General features: G+C 40.7%; 2 protein-coding genes across 7 annotated transcripts in view; one reads left to right on the top strand and one right to left on the bottom strand.

Moving 5' to 3' along the window:
- Positions 1-24,284, top strand: part of LOC145358184 (kynurenine--oxoglutarate transaminase 1-like) — a 247,401-nt gene that overhangs the window by 141,225 nt on the left and 81,892 nt on the right. The window lies entirely within an intron of this gene.
- Positions 17,322-24,284, bottom strand: part of lrrc8aa (leucine rich repeat containing 8 VRAC subunit Aa) — a 59,409-nt gene continuing 52,446 nt past the window's right edge. For 5 of the 6 annotated variants that reach the window (XM_080211947.1, XM_080211949.1, XM_080211946.1 and 2 more), the window contains one exon: positions 17,322-18,752. In XM_080211947.1, the coding sequence (XP_080068073.1) occupies positions 18,477-18,752 (276 nt within the window). In that variant the 3' untranslated portion in view covers positions 17,322-18,476. The remainder of the gene's footprint in view (positions 18,753-24,284) is intronic. The other variant, XM_080211948.1, reaches the window with a different exon arrangement.

Here is a 24,284-nt window from a genome sequence, read left to right as displayed (position 1 = left end):
GATACTTCCGGCTTCCACTTTTTTGTGTTGGTATCTCAGTGTCTCCTCTTGCTATTCAAATGCCTGTAGAAATGTCCTTTGTGAAGGATGTTGAAGAATAGGATGTCTGCAGCTTTCTAAAGAACTCTGGCCATGATTAAAGAACTCTCAATAAGTTCTGTGATACATTGTGTTTGGAATGTCTTTTATGATGTTAACTTAAGAATTCGGAAGAGAAGTAGCGCTGCTGCCTCACAGCACCAGGGACCTGGGTTCATTTCTGGCTCGGGTCACTGTCTGTGTGGAGTTTACATGTCCTCCCCGTGTCTGTGTGGGTTTCCTCCAGGTGCTCCGGTTTCTTCCCACAATCCAAAGATGTGCAGGTTAGGTTAATAAGCCATGCTAAATTGTCCCTTAGTGTCAGGGGAACTAGCAGAGTAAATATGTGGGGTACAGGAATAGGGCCTGGGTGGGATTGTTGTCAGCGCAGGCTTAATGGGCTGAATGTCCTCCTTTTGCACCATGGGGATTCTATGATTCTAAGTAGGCCATTTGGTTCCTCGAATTTGCTCTATCTTCAATAAAATCATGACTAAATTGAACTTGGCTTCAACTCCACTTCCTGCTTATCCCCTATTAGGGATTGCAGACAGAAAGTGCCCAAAGGAAACTTGAATCAGGTGTCACAATGATTTTGCAATCTGTGGATTAAGAGGATTTATCTGGTCAACATTAGTAATTCTCAGACCAATTTAGTTAAGCATTTACTAGAATAAAAAAAAACACAAACAAAGCCTTTACACAGTTAACAATGTTTCAAACATTTCCAAAAGTATCTTGGCTTAAATAAACTCAGACCCTTTTCTGATGACAACAGTACTCACAGATTTTTAATTATAGCAAATTCCGGAACTATGCCCTCCTGATCTTAGGGTACTCTTTGTAGGTGACAGCAAACAGCACTTGCTTAGCAATAACCTGCTCAGTTTGGATTTCAAAGAACAAAGAACAAAATCAGACTGGGAAACAGGCCCTTCGGCCCAACGAGCCCACGCTGCCATCTCAACACCACCTCTCTACCCATGACCCCTATTTAATGTTTTATGGCCATCCAGATTGAGGGAAAACTGATTTAGGGACAATTTATTCCTGCCAATCAGCCTAACAGCACATCTTTGGGGTGTGGGAGGAAACTGGAGCACCTGGAGAAAACCCACTCAAGCACAGGGAGAATGCGCAAACTCCCACAGACACCGGCCCAAATCCATGTGTCTGCACAGCAATCAGCAATAGTCACTGAGCTGTCGTCTTGCCCAGTATCTTGTCCAGTTTAGGCACACACTAACGACATGAAGCACTAGGCCAATCTCGAACAACCAAGAGCAGCCCCAGTACGACCCATCGCGTGTATGCCCCTCGTTGGACACAAGGTGGACCGACTTAAAACCTGTGAATGAAAAGAGAAAAACATTATTATCATACTATACCCATTTACATTTCTAGGGACACCCCAATGCTAATGACCCTTATTTAAAGGTTCTCCTATATCCACCCATCTCCAACTCAGTCATGTGCCTGTCTAAGTTGCTCTTAAAGGACTCTAGTGTGTTTGCCTCCACCACCTTACTTGGCAGAGCATTCCATACCCCCACTACCCTCTGTGTGAAAAACCTCCCTCTAATATCTGTGTTGTACCGCTCCCCCCTCACCTTAAGTCCATGGCCCCTTGTCCTACGTGACTCTATTATAGGAAATAGCTTACCTCTGTTTACTCTATCTATACCCTTCATAATCTTATATACCTCTGTTAGATCCCCCCTCAGTCGGCGTCTTTCAAGGGAAAAGAGCCCCAATTTCTCCAATCTTTCCTCATACCCCAGTCCTTCCATACCAGGCAACATCCTGGTAAACCTCCTCTGCACTCTCTCCAGAGTCTCCACGTCCTTCTGGTAGTAAGGCAACCAGAGCTGTACGCAGTACTCCAAATGCGGCCTAACCAACGTTCTGTACAACTGCAACATTAGACTCCAGCTCTTATATTCTATACCCCTTCCTATAAAGGCTAACATACCATAGGCTTTCTTCACCACTCTCCACTTGCACTGCCACTTTCAAAGACTTGTGCACTTGCACCCCCAGGTCTCGCTGCGACTCTATACTCCTTACATAAGAACATAAGAAATAGGAGCAGGCGTAGGCCATCCAGCCCTTCGAGCCTGCCCCGCCATTCAATAAGATCTTGGCTGATCTGTCGTGGCTCAGTTCCACATTCCCGCCCTCTCCCCATAACCCTTAATCCCCTCTCTTATCAAAAACCCATCAACCCGTGTCTTAAAAATATTTAGCGAGGCAGCCTCCACCACTTCAACGGGCAGAGAATTCCAGAGATTCACCACCCTTTGAGTGAAGAAGTTCCTCCTCAACTCCGTTCTAAACTGCCCCCCCTTTATCTTGAAGCTGTGCCCCCTAGTCCTACTGTCTTTTTTGAGCGGGAAGAGTCTCTCCACCTCTATCCTATCCATCCCATTCATCATCTTATACGTCTCAATGAGATCTCCCCTCATTCTTCTAAACTCTAACGAGTACAAGCCTAGTTTATTCAGCCTCTCCTCATAGCTCAACCCCCTCAACTCCGGTACAGGCTTACCCTTTATCATATAACTTCCCCCTACATTATTCCGGCCAAAATGCATCACCTCACATTTATCCGGATTAAACTCCATTTGCCACCTATCTGCCCAATCAACCAGCCTATCAATATCCTGCTGTATTGCCAGACACTGCTCCTCACTGCCCACCAATCCAGCCATCTTGGTGTCATCAGCAAATTTGCTGATCACACCACCTACTCCCTCTTCCAAATCATTTATATACACTACAAAGAGAAGAGGTCCCAGTACCGAGCCCTGCGGCACACCACTAGTGACAGACCTCCAGCTAGAAAAAGACCCCTCCACAACTACTCTCTGACTCCTCTTTGCAAGCCAGTTCTCTACCCATCTAGATACCTGACCACATATCCCATGAGCTTTAATCTTCTGTACCAGCACTATACAGCTCCTGCTCTCATTATGGTCTTGATTCAAACATGGACAAAAGAGCAGAATTCCAGAAGCGTGGTGAAAGTGACTGTCTTCGATATCAAGCTGCATTTGATTGAGTGTCTCATCAAGGAACCCTGGCGAAACTGGAGCCAATGGGAATCGGGGAAACTGTTTGTTAGAGTCATGCCTAGCACAAAGGAAGATGGTTATGGTTGTCGGAGGTCAGTCATGTCTGTTTCAGGTCAACACTGCAGGAGATCCTCAGAGTAATGTCCGAGGCTCAACCATCTTTAGCTGTTCCATCAATGAACTTCCTTCCATCATAAAGTCAGAAGATGTTTGCAGTTGACTACACAATGTTCAGCACCATTCGTGACTCCTCAGATACTGAAGTAATCCATGTCCAAATGCAGTAAGGCCTAGGCATTATGGAGGTTTGGGTTGACAACTGACAAGTAACATTTGTGCCACATAATGACCATTTCCAACAAGAGAGAATCTAACCATCCCCCTTTGACATTCAACGGCATTACCATCACTGAATCTCTCACTATCAGTAGCCTGATTATCATTAACCAGAAACCAAACTGGACTAGCCGTACAAACACAATGGCTACAAGAGCAGGTCAGAGGCTAGGAATACTGTAGTGGATATCTTGCTTCTTGGTTCCCCAAAGCCTGACGATCATCTACTAGAGACACAAATCAGGATTGTGATGGAATACTCTCCACTTAACTAGATGGGTGCTGTTCCAAAAACACAAGAAGTTTGATACTATCCAGAATAAAGCAGTCCATTTGTTTGGCATCCCATCCACAAACATTCATTCTCTCCATCACCGATACACAGTAGCAGCAGTGTGCACTATCTGCAACATTCACTGCAGGAACTCACCAAGGCTCCTTAAACAACAACTTCTAAACCCATGACTACTACTATCTAGAAGGACCAGGGCATCAGATACATAGCAACAACACCTGGAGGTTCCCTTCCTTGCCACTCACCACAATGACTTGGAAATATAGCATTATTGCTTCATTATCACTGCAGGAAAAACCTGGAATTCCCTCCCTAAAACCACTAAGTGCTTACATACACCGTAAGGGCTGCAGCAGTTCAGTTTTTGTGCTACCAAATAAACCTGTTGGACTTTAACCTGGTGTTGAGAGACTGCTTGCAATTTATGATGGCAGCTCACCAATTAGTGTTGGGCAAGAAATGCCAGCCTTGCCAGCGAGGACCACATGCATTGAATAAATTTAAATACAAACTCACAAACCCAGCAGCTCTGATTGTGGTAACTTCAAGGTTCTACATAACCTTTGTAAAATAGGATGTTCAGAAAGAAGTTCCCATAAGAGAGCTGAACCATGAAAGGGTAAACTTCAATGGACTTTTCTTATCCTTGACTTCCATGTTCTGCTAAGGTACTAAGCGTGCATACTAGTGGAAAAATTATACAAATCACTGGATGAAACAGCCTTGTTTTCAGACTGGATATTAATATGGGGCTACTCCATCTGTCACCTACTTGAGTTGTGTTTGGTGTCCAGAACTGGCATTAAACTTCTCATCAATGACTTTGGATGCCTTTGATCGCTAGGCTCTAGGTGAAGGGGTCAGTTACCAGGGGATGTATGCTCTACAGGGAACAGGGAATATTACATATTATGCCCTGTTTGTGAACAGAACTCCCACTTACCTGACAAAGGAGAGTGCTCCGAAAGCTAGTGGCTTTTCCTACCAAATAAACCTGTTGGACTTTAACCTGGTATTGTAAGACTTCTTACTGTGTTTTGGGCAATCCCAGTCCAGTTCCTAATAAATAGGAGCCTTCATCATTAAATGAACCTTAATTCAATACTAAATTAGCAATGTCACTCAGACTGACTTAAGGATGGTGGGTGTGGGAAATGGGATAAAATGTCACAGTGCTGAAGAATGGGGTGAGATACTGAGGACAAGGGACAGACTAAAGGGAGTTTTACATTGTAAAATGCTACTGATAAATCAGTAATATAGTCATGAGATACAAACTGTCAAAAATTCTCATTTTCATACTTCAAATGCAAAAAAGGAAACATGCAGTCTTACTAAACATTATTGCATTCATAATTTTTTTTTAGATGGTCTCTCAACTATTAAAGTTGTAACCTATAACACAAGCCTGAATTGGTATTTACAATTGACATTTCCAGTTTTCAGGGGCTGTCTGGGCTGCTTGTGGCAAAGAAGGATAATGACTCAGGGAATGGTCCTTTTTCACAATGGTCTATAAGGTCTCTTCATGCGCCAGCCAGCTCATGGACATTGATGTGATCTGAAGCTTCCTGCTCTGAGGCCCAAGGAGAATAATGTGGGATTAAATCAAATAAAAAAAGGTAAGAGGTGAATGGAAAATTTAGTGTCAGAATGGATCACAGAATGTGCATAAATGTTAAAAATGATTTAATAACTAACAACCGTCAAGTTTGCAACAATTCTTCAGGCCATCAAGGATTTGAAATTGTGACTTTGAGATTCCTAAAATGACATAAATATAAAGAGCAGCACACAAATTGCAGAAGTGAAAATGAAAACATACACTAGTTTCTTCACGTATAATAGTATCATTTTAATATAAAAACATGATTTGAGCAGTTAAAACACTTCAAATTAGAGATACAGTCAGGTAGTTTAACGTTATTTCAGATAACAAAAGGAAATGATGAATCTTTGCAAAATCTGGTTTGGGCAACATTATGTCACCTGGATACACATGGAAGTGGAAGGTGAATTCTTTTTTCTCCTTTGTCCATCTCCCTAATGAGGTCAAAACTTGAGGCAGCAATGTTTCTGTATAAATGCAAGTATTGTCTACAGTATGCAGTAATGGGCCAAACTTGGAATCGTATTGAGTTAGCTCAGTTCCACTTTGAAGAACATCCTTCGTAACTACATCTAATCACAAAAGACACTCGCTTCTTTAACAATTATATTATCGTCACTGATGTGGGGATTTATCAAACTAATCTTCAATGAAATTTCTCAATTGTGACAACACTAATTTTTCAGGTGTTGCTATTTATTCTGATTTGATTTTCCTTTCTCTATGGCCAATGATATTAATAGTCCTCAGTATGAAAATAATCTAATTGACCATTTTTTCCTGTTATAATTTAAAGTCTATACCTTCTTGTTGTCAATTTGTCAACAAAAGTACACTATGTACCCTCTGAAAATCTTTCATAAGGTCGTGGATTGCAAAAATGGTAAAAAGATAGAGTTTAATGCATCTGTATCTGAACACGAGGCAATTTTGAACACAATTATGATAGAAATAAATACTTATGAGCTGATTGCCATTGTAGAGACATGTTTGCAAGGTGGCCAAAGCTGGGATCTGAATATTAAATGGTATTTGACATTTTGAAAATACAGGCAACTAGGAAAAGGTAGTGGGACGGATATGTTGATTAAAGATTTCATGAGTCCATTAGTGACAGGTTCCTTAGCTCAAAAAAGCAAGATGTAGAATCAGCTGGATAGAGATAACAGGAAAGGCAAGAGATCTTATGTTCTTATCACTTGACGGAGTAGTTTATTGACCCCTTAACAGTAGATACACTACAGGATAGAGTAAAATAAATGTAAGAAAGGTACCACAATAATCATGGCTGACTTTAAACTCTATGTAGATTGAGTGAATCACATTGGCAAAGGAAGACAAGAAAACAAATTGATAGCGTGTTTGGAGGACAATTTCTTAGAGGAGCACATTATAGAGCCAACCATGGAGCAGGCTATTCTGGGCCTGGAAATTAATCAAAAACATCATGATAAAGGAATCTTTAGGTGACTGCAATCATAACATGATAGAATTTCATGTTAATTTTGGAGAGAAGTGTGGTCTAAGCCTAGCAGTTTAAATCTGAATGTAAATGCTGGCTAATATAAACTGAATAGGACAGTAGAGATGCAGTGGCAATCTTTCAAGGATGTATGTAATAACTCTCAGCAAAAATTTGTCCCAGTGAAAAATAAAGACTCTTTGAGAGGCTTGCAGGATGCATCATCCATAGCTAAATAAGGTTAAGAGTTAACTGCCGAAAATCTCTGTCCTTGTTCATGGCTGATTTTCTCCTGTGTTGCTGAAAGTGAGTGGAGTTTGGCTGGAATGCCAAGTTCTTCCTTCTCACTTGCAGCAGGGCAGCCATGGACGAGAACAGAGAATCCTGCCCAACATGTTTATTGTGAAGGGAAATGGTCTTTAACTAATTTATTGGTTTTGTGAAGAACTAACAAACAAAGAAAATAAAGGGAAACCTGTAGATATGTTACACTTGGATTTCTGAAAGGCATTTGACAAGGCGTCAAGTCAAAGGTAACTACACAAGACCACATGGTGTAGTGTGTCACACAGCTGCGTAAAGGATTGGTTAGCTAACAGAAAGCAGAGAGTAGGGATAAGTGGGTCTTTTTTGGGTTGTCAGGCTGTAACTAGTGGGTAGCGTTGGGGCCTCAACTATTTCCAATTAATATCTGATTTGTATGAAGGAATGTACGTCAGCTAAATTTGCAGATTACACCAAGTTAGGTAGGAAAGTAAGTTATAAAGGGGAAGTAGCAGTCTGCAAAGATATAGAGCAGTTAAGTGAGTGAACAAAAATTTGGTAGATGGAATATAATGAGTTTGTCTCCTTTGGCAGGAAGAATAGAAAAGCAGTATACTATTTAAATGGAAAGAGATTGCAGAAACCCATGGTACAGAGGACTTTGAGTGTCCTGGTACATTATTAACAAAAAATTGGTATGCATGTGCAGCAAGTGATTAGGAAGGCAAATTGAATAATGGAAGGGGAATGGAATGTAAAGGTAGAGGAGCTTTAATGCAGCTGTCCAGAGCCTCAGTGAGATGACAGCTGGACTAGTGTACAGTTTTGGTCTCCTTACTTAAAAAAGACTGTAATTGTGTTAAAAGCAGTTCAAAGCAAGTTGACTTAACTTATTCCTGGAATTAAAGGTTATTTTATGAAGAATGGTTGAATAGGTTGGGCCTATACTCTTTGAAGTTTAGAACAATGAGAAGTTACACCTGGTTGGAACATATGAAATCCTGAGCAGACTTGATAGGATCACTACCAGAAGGATGTTTCCTCTCCTGGGGGAAGTTGGAGTTAGGGATCATAGTTTAAGATGAAGAGCTCTCCCTTTTAAAATGGAAATGAGGATTTTCTTTCTCTCTCAAAGGGTCATTAGTATGTGGAGGTTGGGTCATTGAACTTATTCAAGGCAGAGTTAGATAGATTTTTGATAAAGAAGGGATTCAAGAGTTATGGGGGATAGATGTGGAAGTGGAGTTGAAATCTCAAATAAATTAACCTCGATCTTATCGAATGGTGGAGCAAACTCAAAGGGCCGAGTGGCCTTCTTCTACTCAAAGAGAACAAAGATCAAAGAAAACTACAGGTCCTTCGACCCCCCAAACCTGCACCAACCAATTTGCCTGTCTGAACTAAAACCCCCAAAAAACAAAGAAAATTACAGAATAGGAATTTAGGAACTCCTATGTTCCTAACTTGAAAAACTATATAATTTAAAATGCACGTAAGTGCTAAGTTGAGGAGAGAGACCAAATGCCAGGTTGTGCCTTAGGTTTCTGGAAAATTCAGACATTAAAGCTTACACAAAGTAATTTTTTAATGGTGCTGTATAAGACTTAAAGCTATCACTATGTGATGTGGGACACTGCCTTATGTTAAAGTGAAAAGTGGAAACTGGGAAGCTGGGAGAAGGTTTTAGAAATAGTGTAGTGCGCTTATTAAACAATTTGTAGATGAAGTTGATGGTTTTGAAATCAATGTGTTGGGGGAATGATGTGTCAGCAAAGGTCAACATAGGCAGTCGTAATAGGTGGGCGGAACTTAGTTTGGAACAGAATCCAGACAATGAAACTGGATGAGTTTGGAGATTATGTAAATTGGACTCAAAAGACTTTGACACAAAAGCATTGTAGGAAATCAAGACTGGCGGGGGGGGGTGATAAATGCGTAAATAAAGATTTCAGTGGTGAAGCACTGAGGTAGTGGAGGCAAGTGTTGCCAATAGTAATCTGTCAATATGAAATTAATTACGTATATAATTGTGAATTAAACTAAAAAAGATTTATATAGTTATAATAATGTGTATACACTACAAAAAGACCAATGCCAATAATTACTGTAATTTTATATAGGTATTTTTGAAATGACAGTAACAATAGTTTTATCTTTAATATTCACAACTATGGCCAAGTCATTCCGTAATGTTAAGGTCATGCAGTGTAATCAGTAGCAAAAGTGGAAATTTTATAATGAACCAGGTTAGATACATTACATGGAATGTTACCCGTTGCAAATTAAATCAAAACGAAAGACGCTAGTTTCAGCACCTAATAAAAAGGCAGAAAGAAAGATCTTAATTAAAAGAGAAATGCAGAAATAAATAACCTATCTACTGACATCTGGAAATAGATGTATATCATCATTCCAGGTGAAGATCTGTCATCACAGGACTACAGATCATTGCACATGAACACAAAAGCTACAAAATGCTAACATTTTTAGTTTTGTAAAAATAAGCAGCAATATTATTACAAGGTGTCTTAGATATTCCAGTTTTCCCTTATCTCAAAAACAGGTGAGATGATTGTAAACTTGGACATTTGAATATCTACTTAATCAGATACAAAAGACTTAAATTAAGTAACATGTACATATAGAGGGTAGACAAATATTCAACTTACCCACAATTAAGAGGTATTTTCCTTTTATTTATCATTGACCTTTTGTTTTTTTAAATTTTCCCCCATCTCCATTTTTCCCTCAATTTGGCTGTCCTTGGATCTCAGATACTTGCATTTCTATAGTGCTCCTCCAAAGCAGTAAAGTATCAAGGTACTTTGTATTGAAGGGAAGAAGGATTTACTTTCACTGACTGATAAAATGAAGTAAAACCTGATCAAAAATCAGAATTATTCAACTCAAAATTCTTTAAATCATTTTGAGAAATGTGACAAGTTATTACATGATTTCTGGATTTAAAATGGTCCCCATTTTCCTACTTATTTAAAATGCTATTTGCAGGGACCTGCATTTAGTTCTGGTTGTTATTTAATGACTGAATCTGCTTCGTGGATTTTCATTGCTGTAAAACAGTATATTCATAATTTATGAACATACCATGGAGTGGCACTGTGGTTAGCATTGCTGCCTCACAGCATCAGGGTACTCTCTGTGTGGAGTTTGCACATTCTACCCTGCATGGGTTTCCTCTGGGTGCTCAGGTTTCCTCCCACACTCCGAAGGTGTGTGGGTTAGGTGGATTGGCCATGCTAAATTGCTACTTAGTGTCAGGGGGACTAGCTAGGATAAGTGCATAGGGTTACGGGGATAGGGCCTGGGTCAGTCTGTGGTTGGTGCAGACTCAATGGGCCAAATGGCCTTCTTCTGCACTGTACAATTCTATGAATTTGAATTTTACATTCTTAGCCTGTCAGGATTTGCTTTTAAGATCAATCTTCCAGATTCACAATTAAAATAAATCTATACATTGAGACTAATAAATTAGGTCCCTGATGGTTCAGTGTGTTACCCTGTGAGTAGCTGAGATATACGGATCAGAAAAGTTGCTGCATTAATTCCAGATTGGTACTAAACTGGCTAATCTCCATTAAGACGGCAGAGTCGGTGCCTCAGAACCTGACTTACGGAGGCAAAAATCAGATGGATTTCCAGTTTTTAATTCTTATTGAAAGTGCATATTTGTGGGTGCCAGCTGGAGAAAGGTTCAAGATGTCTGTAATACTGATGAAATTTAAAAGTCCGGGTTGGTTTCCTCTAACTGAATGTCCAGTTTTGATTGCCCTGTTCATGCTGAGTTAGTTGATCTCAGCCAGACTGGTGGCTTGGCTGCTCCCTGGGCTAGGGAGAGGAAATATTAATGAAGACTCCTGGTCGAAATGCCCACAGATGCTCAACTTCATTGCTCTCACATAAATATAGGAAACTCTCAGATTTTGGCTTGGGCCTTCAAACACCCCCATCATGGGAACACCATCACTTCCAAGTTCCTTGCCAGGGCAGGCATGATGTAGATTTGCAATGTATTGTTTTATCATCGCTGGGCCAAATTCCTTGAATTTTCTACCCAACAAAATTGTGTGAGCATTCTCAGCACAAGGGTTGTAACATTCAAGGCTGTGACGCACCAGTACTTTCTTAATACAACTAGGAATGGACAATAAATGTGGTATTTCTACACTTCCAAAATGGATTTTTTTTAAAATGACAACGTGGGCAATGTACCAGAGAGTGGAAAGCAGATTGTAGAACCTAATGCTAGCAAGAAGTAAAGATGGAATAAAATTGGTAAGAAAAATAAAACAGCTTAAAATCCAATCTATACATGTGCACATACTATATTACTGCAAAACATTTGGTTATCTGCTCCCCACTAAATGGGGTGCTATATGGTTCATTTCTAATCACACTTATCACCAGCCTTCCCCCTTGAAGAGGTAGAACTCCCTAGCTGATGGTAGCCTTCCAACATCTCAGCTTAGTGGCTTTTTGTCAGGTAAGCCTGGACAGTAAGTTCAAGAGAGCTGTTTGCTTGTACATAGGAACAGAGGAATTAGGAGCGAGAATAGGCAATTCAACCCTTCAAGCCCGCTCCACCATTCTATATGATCATGGCTGATCTCCATCTCATCTCAACCTCACTTCCCTGCTCTTTCCGCGTAGCCCTTTATCTGGCTTTTGATCAAATAATTATCTATCTCTTTCTTGAATCCATTGATTGATTCTGCACCCACTGCCCACTGAAACAGTGAGTTCCATAGATTCACAACCCTCTGTGAGAAGTAGCTGCTCCCTCCTTATCTCTGTCTTGAACCTCCCCCTCTCTTACTCTACAACTATGTAGGAGAGGAGCATACAGCCAAATCGAATCCTATTATCACTTAAGTTCCACTCATACCTCTTTTCCAACTGGAATGACTTGATAATGACTATAAGCAGTACCCCCCTCCCTAGCAAAAGGCTGAGATCACAAGATCAGGAAATTAAAACCGGATATTCAGCTAACAAAATCAAATTTAGAGTTTTTAATTTTCACTTAAAAGCCCTCAATTTCTATTTTAATTACTCCTTGGTGTTCTTATTAGCTTTGCTATGAATACAATTTAATTCATTTTTTTAAAAAAATCAGTACTTGAAAAGATGCAGAAGTCAAAAAACAATAGGATTGTTTATGGGAGAAGAAGGAAAACTAAGTCTTGCAGTGGTAACATAAGAACATAAGAACATAAGAAATAGGAGCAGGAGTAGGCCATCTAGCCCTTCGAGCCTGCCCCGCCATTCAATAAGATCATGGCTGATCTGTTGTGGCTCAGTTCCACTTTCCCGCCCTCTCCCCATAACCCTTAATCCCCTCTCTTATCAAGAACCCATCAACCCGCTTCTTAAAAATATTTAGCGAGGCAGCCTCCACCACTTCAACGGGCAGAGAATTCATTTCAGTACTGAAATGTTTTTTACTGAAAAATTAATTTTTCATTTTTTACTGAAAAATTTCAGTATTCTAAGAGTAAACTGGCCATCTTCAGCAAGTAACCTCTGTGGAATTACCGTTTTTGGTTCTATATTCCTACTTCAAGCAAAGAAAAATTGTACCTTTCACTATTTAGTTTGTAACCTCAGCATAATCTCAGTTTATGCAGCACACAGTGAAAATCAACATTTGACTCAACCTGCTCTGAAGAAGTCAAATGGATTCTAAACTAACTGTTTCTCTTTCCACAGATGCTGCCAAACCTGTGGAGTTGTGCCGGCATGTTCTACTTTATTTTTAACTCAATCAAGTTACCAAACTAAATATGAAATTCTATGCTTCCATAACATCACTTACCTTACAACTCAGCTGACATAAGTCATCAGACAACAAAGTAGCCCTGAACAGCAATTAATATAACAAGATTAGCAATAAATTATAAAGAAAAGCTCTACATGTCTGTAATATTGAATTGAAGCATTATTTGCTCACTGGCTAGTAGTACATAATGACAGATCCAGTTCGTTTTTATGCTTTTTTTCAATAGTCTTTCCCATTGTAAAACTTACCCCTCTCCCCCGCCCAATTTGCTCATCCATTTAAAGGCTGTGCAGTAAGGAATCCCTACATCCAAAGTGGCCCCAGAATCATTCACACCCTGACTGAATCCAGTGGTCAATCAAAATTATCTGTAGATCAGCTGGTTGTTCACTGAAATGATTTTGCCACCGACTGTTGAATCCGTTACAGCACATAATGCCAGGGAAGAGAGGGAAAAGCTTAATCACCAGTAAAGAGGAAAAGGTAACATGCTGGCTCATTTACTCACATTCTGGTATCTGGGTCAGAGATAGTGGAATCAAGTCCAATGGACTTGGGTGCATCATCTAGCAGACAATGTTCAGGTTGACAAAGAGATCTTGTGGCGCGATCCAAAAAAACAAGCGAATGTCGCTTGCTTCTGTCTCTCCCAGCAAATAAAACATCAAAAGATAGAGCAATGACAATATGCAATAATATGCATCCAAAACTGAGGTAAATGGTGAGTCTATATTCACTGGAGGAGAGAATCAAGTGATTTTGAGAGCGATTTCAAAGAAAATTACATTTACATCTAATGATTTATATTTAATTTTACAAATCTATAATTACATAATGTCAACAAAAAGCAAAATAAGACACTATATAATGGACAACCTATATCTTTGGACTTGTGGAAGCTTCCTCCTATTACCGGGACATATATTCACTTACTGTTTGTAACACAGTCACGGTGTAGAAGGGCGGCCATTTGGCCCATCATGTCTGCATTGACTCTCCACACGAGCATTATGAATTAGTGCAATTTTCCTACCTTTTCACTGTCTCCCTGCACATTGTTACTTTTCAATTCATCATTCAGTGCCCTTTTGAATACCTTAATTGAACATATATCCTCGTTTGTTCATAAACTGGCTTCTGCATTTGCCTCACTTTAATTCCAGTGATTATAAAGCTTCTTCAGCCATCTTAAGGAGACGGTAAGGCACTATATAAATGCAAGCTCTTTCTTAATGGACGTAAAACTCTGTTAACTTAATTAATGTGTTTTTCAAATCTTCGTCTATCAGTTAAATGTAGTTCAATGATATTATTCCCCAGATATTTTTGGTTGTAAAGTGGAGTGGGAAGGGAGAAGCAGGGGAATCAACTTAACCACATCACCTGATAAGTGAGTTTATGTGCAGACAAGTAATAATATCTGGAAGTAAGACATTAAAAGTTGGAGCAGCAATAATGCGCAGTAATATGCGTCACAAAGACAAATGGTGAGTTGACATACTATAGGGAGTTTAAGATTACAGCAAAAATCACATTTACATCTAATGATTTATGTATAATTTTATACAATTATATGATTTACAGATTTACATATTTGTAATATTTATATTTGCTCTGAAATTGCATATTTTGTACATTATTGATGCTTAGTCATTCTTTTTCAATGGTAATGGACAAGTGAGGCAAACTTGGGCGAGGGACACAGAAATTCAACTTTCAGTTAGTTATTCTTCATGTTATATTTATGAACACAGAAGACTCACTCATTTATTTCAAAAAGTATAAATTCAATGTGCAATTTCTTAAGATTTTGGTCTGGGAGCCAAAAGGGTGTCAAAAGTCATTTTGGCTTTAACATGATCTGAGGCATTGTGCATAAAGGTGACTGCCTGTTTATTTTTGTGACAAATGCTTCAGTGTGGAGGAATTTCACAGTAAGATGTTTATCTCAGTCTCTGTACATCTGTACAATAGCCATTTGGTTTATTCCAGCAGCAAAGGTGACTGTGGTTTTTGAATGCTGAACAACTTTAGGCACCCAATCAGGATGGAAAATTAGATTGTCATTTCAGGAACTTACTGGTGAAATTTTCCTATCCTGCCTGTTGCAGGAATCGTATCGAGTGGGTCAGAAAATTTGGTGGACCATTTAAAGGTCTGGCGACTTTGGGTGGAAATTTTCAGAATTTGTGAGGTATGCGTGGCTGGAAAATCCCACCCTTAAGTCTCTTGTCATGAGAGAGAGAAAGAAAGCAAACAGAAAGATAGATGAAGCAAAGCCAATACTGAAGCACATGCAATTATTTTCATTTTCAAAGCAGTAACTATGGTCCAAATAAAACACACAGAATAATTACAATACCGCAGAATATGAATAATCTTGCAATTTATTCCTAGCAATTCAACTTCTGTAGGTAAAAATGCCAGATTTTACCATACTGACAAGAGGTAAATTCAGAAGGGATGGATTTATTATTGAGACATCTCACAGCATCCCAACAGAGATGCTGACCATTGAAAAAAACACTGCAGCTTTAAAATAGGGCTATTAAGACACAAAATTAACATTTCTGGTTACATTGAATGAGAAATAAAACATAGGTTTTCAACATGGAAACTGTGAATGAAGCCTATTTCACAGCATTAGATAATACTTTCTACTGCTTTGAACAAATGTGTAAGCAAACCAGCATAATTACAGTCTCTTACACATTTAATAAGTCAAGCCATCAAAATAACAAACCTGAGAAAAGTGTTGCTACTAGTTTGAGGCTTATTCACCCCTGAGGACACAGAACAGAAGTCATAACATCAATGACAATTGAAAAATAATGAATTCATAAACAGCATCCAACTTAGGTTTGAAGCAAGCCAGTTCCATTAAAAGCACATTGCAATAGCTATTTCATTCTCAAGTGAGTAAATGGAGACCACTCCAACGCGTTCAGTAATTTGAGCATTAACAAAAATAGAAGCGTAGCACACACATTTTCTGAGGCAAACATTAGAACTGAGGCAACCTTGAAGAATATCCTTTTGTTTCCCATGGTTGGGGGATGTTGGTGTCAGTATCAAGCTCTTGCAGGTCAGGTAGAACGTGATACACACCAAAGCTCCCTCTGCCCCAGCCCTGGTGGAACACCATAACTTCAAAAGTGTGGCAATTTTTCCAATTCATGCTTGTGTGTGTGGCATTGCCAATTAGTACCCAATTAATTATAATTTTATGCAGATGGCCCATGTCCACAAGAGACTGTCCATAGAGTTAGCAGAGACCCTTTGGTCCCATCAATCTGAGTCAAGTTTGAACCTACTTACCTAATGCAAAGTCACCCATCTCTCCAAATGCCATTCCTCCTCCCCATTATGGTATATAGCACACTTAAAATTCCATGTATTACCAATGTACCAGCCAGCATAGTACTGATATAGTCAAATGAATTGGACAGAAGGAAAACGTGTGAATGTTTACAACAGAAACAAAAAATACTGGAAGAGCACAAATGACTAATCAGCATTTAAAGGAGTTTACCATGGGTCTCACCCAAACTGCTATCGTATTCTCATGCACTGACTGCCTTTTGTGAAATTCCAGAAGGAAAATTATTTTCTTCCCTCCAATTTGTCTTTGATGTTGCTTCTTGCTTCTCAATACTCCTTCTGCCCTCTTCTCACTCTCACTTTCATCTTTTGTTGATCTTTTTCAAATTGCCTATTTGTTCTACATGTCATTTCATGGTTCTGTTTCAGGAGGGATGAGAACAGAGTGTAGAGAGAAGCAAAGATGTGACAGGCGACAGATACGCAGCAGGAAAACCAGCAATTCACCTGGTGGCTTCAGTGTTTTGATCTAAACAAAAATATGGCAGCAAGACCAGAACACTCAAAACACAGAAGCAGGTTAGAAGAGAAGTGGCAAAGAAAACAAAACATAACATGATCTAGGGATTAAACGGTGGAACTGGTGAGAAACTAGAAAATCAAATAGCATGGGCAATTTCCAGCAGCAACAGCCGCAGTGCAGCATGCAGATTCATTGACAGTACTGTTACAAAGGTTAACCACTGTAGAGTGTGCAGAACATAAATTGTACAGTACACTATGGATGGGAGGAATATTTTATACAGAAAAATATTTAAAAATTAACCTTTAAGTGATTTTTTTTTCCATTTTATTTTCCACCCTCCAAGTGCTAGGGTATAATGCTTTGCATATTATCTTTAAATACCTGTTCTTCCTCTCTGAACCAAAACAATCATGATGTGGAGATGCCGGCGTTAGACTGGGGTAAACACAGTAAGAAGTCTCACAAGACCAGGTTAAAGTCCAACAGGTTTATTTGGTAGCAAAACACCACTAGCTTTCAGGGCTAGTGGCGTTTTGCTACCAAATAAACCTGTTGAACTTTAACCCGGTGTTGTGAGACTTCTTACAAGACAATCATAGCAGAGACATCCCAACTGAACCTAATTCCATGCTTAACCAGGGATCACACAGGTGCATTTCCAACAAGGGCCTCCGCCCCAAAATGCTGATTGTTCTCCTCCCTTTCCTAGGTAGCTAACTCAGCGCAAATTAGGTACTGAACCTGTGACACATGCTGCATCTATCCACCAAGTTAAATGATTTATGGTGAAAGCTTGAAATGGTTTTGCCTCTCCCCTTAAATATGTGTGGAGAAACATTTCTCACGTGGGTACTTCATCTTCAACACTGTAATTCAAAATACTTTTGAAGAACAGTTGGGTTTTCTTTCCTTACAGCTTTATATTTGCAAAAGGAAGAAAGCGTCCCAAACGACGTAATTAAATTGAACTTTTAAAAAACAACTATCCTTTAGTTTTTAACGGTTTTATTAAAAAAAACTGTCCAAACAGTCCGCAAAGCTCAATACTCACTCCTCTCAGAATACTGCCTACATCTGCAAATCAGGTTGCTATGGACATTCCCCATCCTCTCCTCAATGGACCAAACTGAGTATTATGTAGTGTCTTGCTCTATTTGGAAGGGAATGACAAAAAGGATGTCAAATCTTGGAGTTCAGTTCAATCATCATGCTAAATAAAAGAAGATCAGCTTGATGAGAAACTAGCATTATTTTTTGGCCTAAGATGATCAAAAAGGGATTTATTTTTCTAAAAAATATCGGTTGTTTCATGCAAAGATTGTACAGCCCCTTTGGAGCAGATACAGTGCCGGTCCCTAATACAGTACCAGCTTAATTAATAAATAACAAGGCATTGGCAATATCAGTCTGTTGACATGTCATGGTATTAGCTTTTTGTGTGATTCATTGAAGCAGAAATACTAACTGTGTTAAGATATTTAAACCAGCTATTCCTTTAAGTGATTCTTTTAGTTACTGGCAGGCATTCCATTCTGTTCATCGCTCCGTTCCGCTTGGAGAGCACCAGTTCCAGGAACAGAAAACCAGGTGCATTTCCATTCTATAAACAACAGAACAGGAGATCTGATCAACCATTCCAGGACAGCAGATTTCAAGATCTGCTGAAAACTTGGCAAGATAGATTTTTTATTTTCCCTTACAATATAAATAAAATTCAGGCTTGTTCCTTGTCTGCTCGCCACAGTTGCTCCTTGACCTCCGATGGGAGTGTATTGAAGAGATCGTCCTCCACCACGAGGCCACTTCGTTTCAGTAGCCGACATTCTCCCAGCTCCACGGGGAGACACTCTAGTCTGTTTCCACGAAGCTCCAGTTGTGTTAAACTTGTCAGCTCACCAACCCGTGACGGCAGTGATAGCAGGCAGTTATTCCCTAAGTTTAGAGTCCGGAGCTTACGACACTGGAAAAGTTCAGGTGGCAGGGTTTCAATCTGCAAGATGGGAGAGTCGGGGGCAGGGTAGATTGAAGAAAGGAAACAAAAACGTTAGATATTTTAACTGCTACAGTTGCTTATTTGTCACAAGTAGGCTTACATTCATAATGCAATGAAGTTACTGTGAAAATCCCCTCGTCGCCACACTCACACACACAGACGCCTGTTTGGGTATACTGAGGGAGAATTTAGCATGGCCAATTCACCTGACCTGCACATAGTGGATTGTGGAAGGAAACCACAGCACCCAGTGGAAACCCATGCAGACATGGGGAGAACGTGCAAACTCCACATAGACAGTGACCCAAACTGGGAATCGAACCCGGATCCTTGGCTCTATGAGGCAACAGTGCTAACTATTTAGATAGTCATTTATTAAGCATGTTTTAAATATAAAAGCTTGCTTATTCGAGGAATATTATATATATGTCTGTCAACTCTCTAAGTTTTATCTCATATTATAAATTTGTGGTAAGTAATTTTTTCACAATGGTGATAGAACAGAAGACATGCAATTAAATTTCAAAGAGACTAAAAAATGTACTTCTTCATGAAGAGTCCTCCAGCAAATCACTTGTTATTTTTAGAACATAGAACACTACAGCACAAACAGGCCCTTCGGCCCACGAGTTGCGCCGATCACATCAACACCTACCAATCTATACACCTATCTATAACCCCCAATCCCATAAAACCCCATATACTCATCCAGAAGTCTTTTAAAAGACCCCAGCGAGTTCGCCTCCACCACCACTGACGGCAGCCGATTCCATTCACTCACCACCCTCTGAGTGAAAAACTTACCCCTAACATCACTTCTGTACTTTCCTCCCCGCACCTTAAATCTGTGTCCTCTCGTAGCGACCATTTCAACCCGGGGAAATAGCCTCTGAGAATCCACCCTATCTATTCCTCTCAACATTTTATAAACTTCTATCAGGTCGCCTCTCAACCTTCGTCTCTCCAGGGAAAAGAGACCCAGCTCCCTCAACCTAACTTCATAAGGCATGCCTCCCAGTCCAGGCAACATCCTTGTAAATCTCCTCTGTACCCTTTCAATAGCTTCTATGTCTTTCCTATAGTGAGGCGACCAGAACTGCGCACAGTACTCCAAATGAGGCCTGACAAGGGTCTTATAAAGTTGCAGCATTACCTCCCGACTCCTAAACTCAATCCCTCGATTAATGAAGGCCAGTACACCATACGCCTTCTTGACCACCTCTTCCACCTGCGAGGCTGATTTAAGAGTCCTGTGGACCTGGACCCCAAGATCCTTCTGCTCTTCAACACTACTAAGACTCCTGCCCTTGATAGTGTACTCGTTAATCCCGTTGGTTCTGCCAAAATGGACGACTACGCATTTATCCGCGTTGAAGTCCATCTGCCACTTCTCCGCCCAGTCCTGCATCCTATTTATGTCCTGCTGCAACTTTTCAGACCGTCCTTCCAGACCATCCACAACACCACCGACCTTCCTGTCATCAGCGAACTTACTTACCCATCCCTCCACTTCCTCATCCAGGTCATTTATGAAAATGACAAACAGCAAGGGTCCTAGAACAGATCCCTGGGGCACTCCACTGGTGACTGACCTCCATTCAGAAAAAGACCCATCCACAACCACTGCCTTCTGCAGGCAAGCCAGTTCTGGATCCACAAGGCCAAAGGCCCTTGGATCCCATGCCCTCTCACCTTCTCAAGAAGTCTTGCATGGGGGACCTTATCAAACGCCTTGCTGAAGTCCATGTACACCACGTCCACGGCACTTCCTTTGTCAATGTGTTCAGTCACATTATCGAAGAACTCAACTAGGCTTGTAAGGCACGACCTGCCCTTGACAAATCCATGCTGACTATTCCTGATCATGTCAAACCTCTCCAGATGCTCGTAAATCTTGTCCCTCAGAAGCCTCTCCATCAGCTTACCAACCACTGAGGTCAGACTCACCGGTCGGTAATTTCCCGGGCTATCTCTGTTCTCTTTCTTGAAAATAGGGACTACATCCGCAATCCTCCAATCTTCCGGAACCTCTCCCGTCTCCATTGACGACGCAAAGATCATCGCCAGGGGCTCTGCAATCACTTCCCTCGCCTCCCACAGTATCCTGGGGTACATCCCATCTGGTCTCGGCGACTTATCTATCTTGATAGAATTCAAAAGTTCTAACACATCCTCCACCTTAATATCCACAAACTCAATCTTTTCCATCTGCTGCAAATCCGTAGCAAAATCTCCCAGATCAGCTTCCACCGTGAATACTGAGGCAAAGTACTCATTAAGCACCTCTGCCATTTCTTCTGGTTCCACACAGACCTTTCCCCCTTCACCTTTTATAGGTCCTGTCCCTTCTCTTCTCATCCTTTTACCTTTCACATATTTATAGAAGGCCTTGGGATTCTCCTTAATCTTACCCGCCAAGGTCTTCTCATGACCCCTTCTGGCTCTCCTAATTTCCCTTTTAAGCTTCTTTCTACAGTCCTTATACTCCTCAAGATCCTTAACCTCTCCTAGTTCCCTGAACCTTTTGTACACCTTCCCTTTCCTCCTGACTAGGTTCAACACAGCCTTCATGCGCCACGGTTCCCGCGACCTACCAAAACCCCCTTGTCTCATCGGAACGTTGTCATGCAGAGCTCCAGACAAACATTCCTTGAATATCCGCCACCTTCCTTCGGTACTTTTCCCTAAGAACGCCTCCTTCCAGTTTATTTGTCCAAGTAACTTCCTGACTTCTTCGTATCTCCCCTTACTCCAGACAAACACCTTCCTAGCCTGCCTGATCCTATCTCGTTCCAATGCAATTGTGAAGGAGATAGAATTATGGTCACCATTCCCAAGATGCTCTCCTACCGAGAGATCCATCACCTGCCCTGGTTCATTCGCCAGTACCAGGTCAAGTACAGCCTCACCCCTCGTAGGCTTAACCACATACTGTGTCAGGAAACCTTCCTGAACACACCTAACAAACTCCTCCCCACCCAAACCCCTTACCCTAGGGATATTCCAGTCGATGTTTGGGAAATTGAAGTCTCCCATCACGACAACTCTGTTATTAATACATCTCTCCAGAATCTGTTTCCCTATCTGCACTTCAACTTCCCTGTCACTATTGGGTGGCCTATAGAATACACCCAGCAAAGTTTTCGACCCTTTGCTGTTCGTAACTTCCACCCACAGAGACTCTGTAGATAGTCCCTCCACGGCATCCTCTTTCTCTGCAGCCATGACACTGTCCCTGATCAACAGTGCCACTCCACCACCTCTTCTGCCATCCTCCCTGTCCTTCCTGAAGCATCTGAAACCTGGCACCTGAAGTACCCAGTCCTGTCCCTGAGACATCCAAGTCTCCGTAATGGCCACCACATCACAATCCCAAGCAGCAATCCACGCCCTAAGCTCATCTACCTTATTCACTACACTCCTTGCGTTAAAATATATACACTTCAGCCCCTCAGTCTGGGCATTTCCCATTTTTAATCTATGTTTGATGCCTGAACTGTATGGATACACAAAATATGAATAAAATCAGAGGAAAGTGATATTAGTTCCATTTGGACAACACCTCAGAAGTAGGAGCAGAAGTAGGCCATTCGGCCCATGGAGTCTGCTTTACCATTCAATGAGGTCACGATTGATCTGATAATCCTCAAAATCACTTTCCCACCTTGTCCCCATAATCTTTGATTTCCTTACTGATTAAAAATCTGTCTAACTCAGCCTTGAATATACTTCATGCCCCAGTCTCTACAGCCGTCTGCGGTCAAGAATTTCACAAATTCACTACCCTCTGAGAGGAGAAAATTCTCATCTCTGTCTTAAACACATTCTCCAACACAGCTAGTCAATAGTGTGATTTTCACTGAGTTTTCATTTATGAAAATGCAAACCTGAGAAAAAAATTTTGGAGGTAGTTATTTCTACTTCAGGTATTGTCTGAAAGATGTGCAAGTTAGGTGCATTGACCTGAACAGGCACAGTGTGGCGACTAAGGGATTTTCACAGTAACTTCATTGCAGTATTAATGTAAGCCTTACTTGTAACTAATAAATAAACTTTATCTTTAGTCTGCTTCAATCTTTCTGGTAGCAAGAGGCTGCAGCAGGATCAGCTTTTTGCTGCTTCCTAACATTCATTCTATGAGAAGGTTTGAAACGATGTATTGAAATGTTAACTAAATTGATTCGGAAAGTAAAAGCAAATAAAAATAAATGAAAAACAAAATCGACTTTACATAACACTCAAAGCTATGGGCCAAGTGTTGGTAAATGAGATTAGGTGAGAGGTCACATGTTTCTCAAGTATCGGTGCAGACTTGATGGGCCAAAAGGCCTCTTCTGCACTGTATGATTCTACGATTCTACGTGCACAGTCGCGTATCACAGGTGGCACAGTGTTAGCACTGCTGCCTCCCAGCGCCAGGGACCCAACATCAATTCCCGGCTTGGGTCTTTGTATGTGTGGAGTCTGCACATTCTCCCCAAGTTTGCATGGTTTCCGCCGAGTGCTCCAGTTTCCTCCCACAGTCCAAAAGGTGTGCTGGTTAGATGCACTGGCCGTGCTAAATTTTCCCTCAGTGCATCCGGACAGGCGCCGGAGTGTGGTGACTAAGGGATTTTCACAATAACTTCATTGCAGTGTTAATGTAAGCCTACTTGTGACAATAAAGTTAAGTTAAAATTAAAAGGCCAATATCTTTGTTAAATTTGAGGCTAATCTCAATCAATGTAATTATTGATGTACAGTAATCAAGCAAAGATCTAGCAGCCATTGTTTCAAGGATTGAAGAACTGTAGTGAAAATATGCAATGGATACCTTTGAGGAGACACCTACAAAACTTCAACATTTTGTGCGCATTCAGTCTTGTAAATTTAAAGATAAATGGGTAAAAAATAAACAAGATGTGGAGATGCTGGCGTTGGACTGGGGTAAACACAGTAAAAAGTCTCACATCAGGTTAAAGTCCAACAGGTTTATTTGGTAGCACAAGCCACTAGCTTTCAGAACGCTGCTCCTTCATCAGGTAAGTGGGAGTTCTGTTCACAAACAGAGCATAATATGTAATATCCCCTGTTCCTTACAGAGCATACATAACATGCCCTGTTTGTGAACAGAACTCCCACATACCTATGAAGAGCAGCGCTCTGAAAGCTTGTGCTACCAAATAAACCTGTTGGACTTTAACCTGGTGTTGTGGAGTTCTTATTATACAAAATAAACCACAGAAATTGGAAAGTTAAAACAAAATAACCAAAAAGTCAGATGTCAAAATTAGAGTCAAGGCTTCAAAGATCATTACCAGAATTTTACTGGCATGTCTGCCCCTGAATCGGGGTGGGTAGTCTCACAGAATGGCATTCTCCGTTGGCCCCAGGTGGGATCTTATGAACCTTGGGCAGGCAAGGCAGTAAAATTCTAGCACATATACCAGTTAAGTTACCCTGACAGTTCGTTAATCTCATCCTAAAGGATTCATACATGGGCCAAGTATACAGTAATATTAATGAAGTCTATGGAGATGTTTGATCAAA

Source organism: Carcharhinus amblyrhynchos, chromosome 25 (assembly GCF_965287045.1).
Source record: "Carcharhinus amblyrhynchos chromosome 25, sCarAmb.v2.hapA, whole genome shotgun sequence".
NCBI classification, from domain to species: domain Eukaryota; kingdom Metazoa; phylum Chordata; class Chondrichthyes; order Carcharhiniformes; family Carcharhinidae; genus Carcharhinus; species Carcharhinus amblyrhynchos.
This window is presented reverse-complemented; position numbering and strand designations above follow the sequence as displayed.